Consider the following 3011-nt stretch of genomic DNA (forward strand, 5'->3'; position numbering starts at 1 on the left):
CTGGGAGGGATTGGGGGCAGGAGGAGAAGGGGACAACAGAGGATGAGATGGCTGGATGGCATCGCTGACTCGATGGACGTAAGTCTCAGTAAACTCCGGGAGTTGGTGATGGACATTGAGGCCTGGTGTGCTGCGATTCATGGGGTTGCAAAGAGTCGGACACGACTGAGCAACTGATCTGATCTGATCTGATCTGAACACTGAGTATGTTTCCACAAGCTGTTATTCTATTTATCATCAAAAGCGAACTAACTTTGGGCATCAAGCTTTGGTCAAAGACCTGCCCACAGCACTGAGCCACCAAGTGAGAGCTTCTCAGTAGGGTGTGTGACAGCAGGAACAAAGATGTTCTGCAGTCTTCAACCAACAGGATTCGTCTTTTCCTATTAACTTACAACCAATTTCTGAAAATTCTACTAAGAGCAAGAATGTGCAATCCAGCTGTGATCCCTAGTTATGAGAAAACCCTGGCAACTATAAATAATGAAGCTATTCTTTCAAGCGCCTCAAGGTGCAAAAAAAAAAATCAAAACTAAAAACCACCTCGCCTGTGCCCACAACAGGTATAGAGAGTTTAAAACGTGGCAGAAAGAATGTAAATGGCTGCAAGGAGGCCTGTAAGAATGTACAGAGAAATTCCTGTGTGGTCAAGGCTCCGCAGTTATCAGTTCCCACCCACGCCAGCCGGCTGCCCAGGGGAGCAGCCCCCGGCGGCCAGGACCCACTCTGCACCTTGGCCTCCAGCTCCTCATAGAGGGCGTAGTTGATCCACAAGTAGATGTAGCGCTTCCAGTGCCTCTTCTCCTGCACGGGCGGCACGTTGGCGATGGCGCGCTCGTACACTTCCCGCACCGTCTCGGCCTCCGCATCGCTCTCCACCAAGCGCAGGTAATCGAACCACGCGTCGTAGTTGTGCGGGTTAGCCTGGAAACACCAGGCTGGATTAAACAGAAACCAAACCCAGAGCTGCACCTGCTGGATTAGGCGAGCTGACGGAAGGCACCAGACTGACTTTCTATACTCCAGCAGCCTTTTTTCTAGACTGTACACTATTTCATTGAAAAATACCATTCTTGAGATTTTATAAATAGAAAGGGAAAAGGAGAGAGAAGACAGACTGTTACCAGGTTCCCCAGCAAAGCTCCTTTCACCTACAACAGCCTTTTTTGGGGGGGAGCATCCCAGTTTTTAAGTTGGGTTTCCAAGGTGGCGCTAATGGTAAAGAACCTTCTGCCAATGTAGGACATAAGTGGTAAAGAACCTCCCTGCCAATTCAGGACATGGGTTCAAACCCTGGGTTGGGAAGATCGCCTGGAGGAGGGCATGGAAATCCACTCCAGTACTCTTGCCTGGAGAATCCCATGGACAGAGAAGCCTGGCAGGCTATGGGGTCACAGAGTTGGACACAACTGAAGTGACTTAACACACAATTTTTAAGTTTTTTAAAAGAAGGTATAAATGGAAAAATGACTTAGAGGCAAATGCATAAAAATTAATTAACAACTGGTTTTCTGTTTGTTTTAAATGAAGCAGCAATTGGTAATTTGCTGGTCAAATTACACACAGCTCTGTGCTGGGCGATGCCCTGCACACCTCTCCTCCACAGAAGTGAAGGGAGCCAGGGGCCCACCCTTCCTGGCCCCTGGAAGCCACTGCACTTGGCAACGTAAGGACCCCTGTCTGAGAGTCTGGCTCATGCTGGTGGGTGACACAGAGATGAAGGACAGCGGGAACTGGCTTGTGGAAGCGCTTTCCATTGATGGGTTGATCATTCCCAGCTGGACTGAAATGTGACTGTCCCACCTTCTTCTTCAGGACTCTCTGCAACTGGCCTGATTCCTGCCCACTTTCCAAGCCTCCTCCCCCAGCTTCCTACTGCTTCTGCAAAGCTCCCAGTATCTACAGCCATGAAAACAGACGTCTGTTCTCCTAAGTGTCTATTTATGTATGTGACTCTATGTCTAAATTTAATATTATAATGGGATTGTACCACTCTCACAACTGCAGAACCTGCCTTCTCATTTAATTATAATATATCTTGAACATATTTTGCTGACCTCATCTACCACCACTTGGTCCTTTATTTGGAGATATCTTAATTAATTTGACCAGGCAGAAATATTTTAAAATACATAGCAGAGCAATAAAGGCAAACACTACTACCTTTGAATTCAAATCAAAACAGTATGTTACAGAGAGAGATGAGGATGGAACTGTAACTACAATAGTCTTGCTCAGGCAGCTAAACTAAAGGGTAATGTATAAATATGGTTCTTTTAGGTCAATCTCTGACTCTTCCATCTTCTTTAAATAATGAGCTCAAATGGGTTCCAAATTTCCTTTGCTCAAGTTCTTTGTGTCCAGTTAGCAGCCAACACTGTGACTTCCAACACTCGCGTGGCAGAACAAGTCCAAGTGCTGTCTGCTTGCCTTTTCCCTGTCCTGTTTGCCGGTTTACTGCAGACACAGGGTGGGGAGAGGCCTGGCTGACAGGCCCGTCGGTGCCGCCCTGTGACACTCACCTTCACCTCCTCCTCGTACTGGAACCTCCGCTTGCTCACGATGATGTCTTCGATGCCCCGCCTGTCACCAAACTTCTTCTCAAAGATGGTATAATTTTTAAAGAGTTCCTGGGCCTCCTGCTTCGAAATTCTATCCAGGGCATACTTGTAGATCACTCGCACCCTCTCAAACTGAAAGCAGACAGGATGGTTACTCTTCCAGAACACAGCACTCTTGTTCTAGCCACAGTACGGGGAGCAACTCTGACATAAAACATGACCTGTAGGTTAGACTGTGAGGCCTCAAAGTGTCCAAAGTACGGTTTTCCCTCTCCCTTTTGTTGAGGTACTTTTGTCAGGATGGACAGACACTCTGAGCCCCACATTTAAGTCTACCTAACCTGCCAGCTGGACATCGTCCTTGCATCTCGGACTCACCTGAGTCCCGCCCAGCTGGGTCGTTGTCAGACTCCTCATTCTGGTCTTGATCACGCACCTGCTCAGCCAGGG

General features: G+C 47.8%; 1 protein-coding gene across 1 annotated transcript in view; it reads right to left on the reverse strand.

Moving 5' to 3' along the window:
* CRNKL1 (crooked neck pre-mRNA splicing factor 1) overlaps window positions 1-3011 on the reverse strand; it is a 26118-nt gene that overhangs the window by 9281 nt on the left and 13826 nt on the right. The window contains exons 7-8 of the mRNA XM_010836333.1: window positions 2523-2693; window positions 733-924 (exon numbers count right to left, since the gene is read on the reverse strand). Coding sequence (XP_010834635.1) covers window positions 733-924; window positions 2523-2693 — 363 coding nt within the window. The remainder of the gene's footprint in view (window positions 1-732; window positions 925-2522; window positions 2694-3011) is intronic.

The sequence above is a fragment of the Bison bison genome, unplaced genomic scaffold (assembly GCF_000754665.1).
Source record: "Bison bison bison isolate TAMUID 2011002044 unplaced genomic scaffold, Bison_UMD1.0 scf7180017864063, whole genome shotgun sequence".
Taxonomy (NCBI): domain Eukaryota; kingdom Metazoa; phylum Chordata; class Mammalia; order Artiodactyla; family Bovidae; genus Bison; species Bison bison.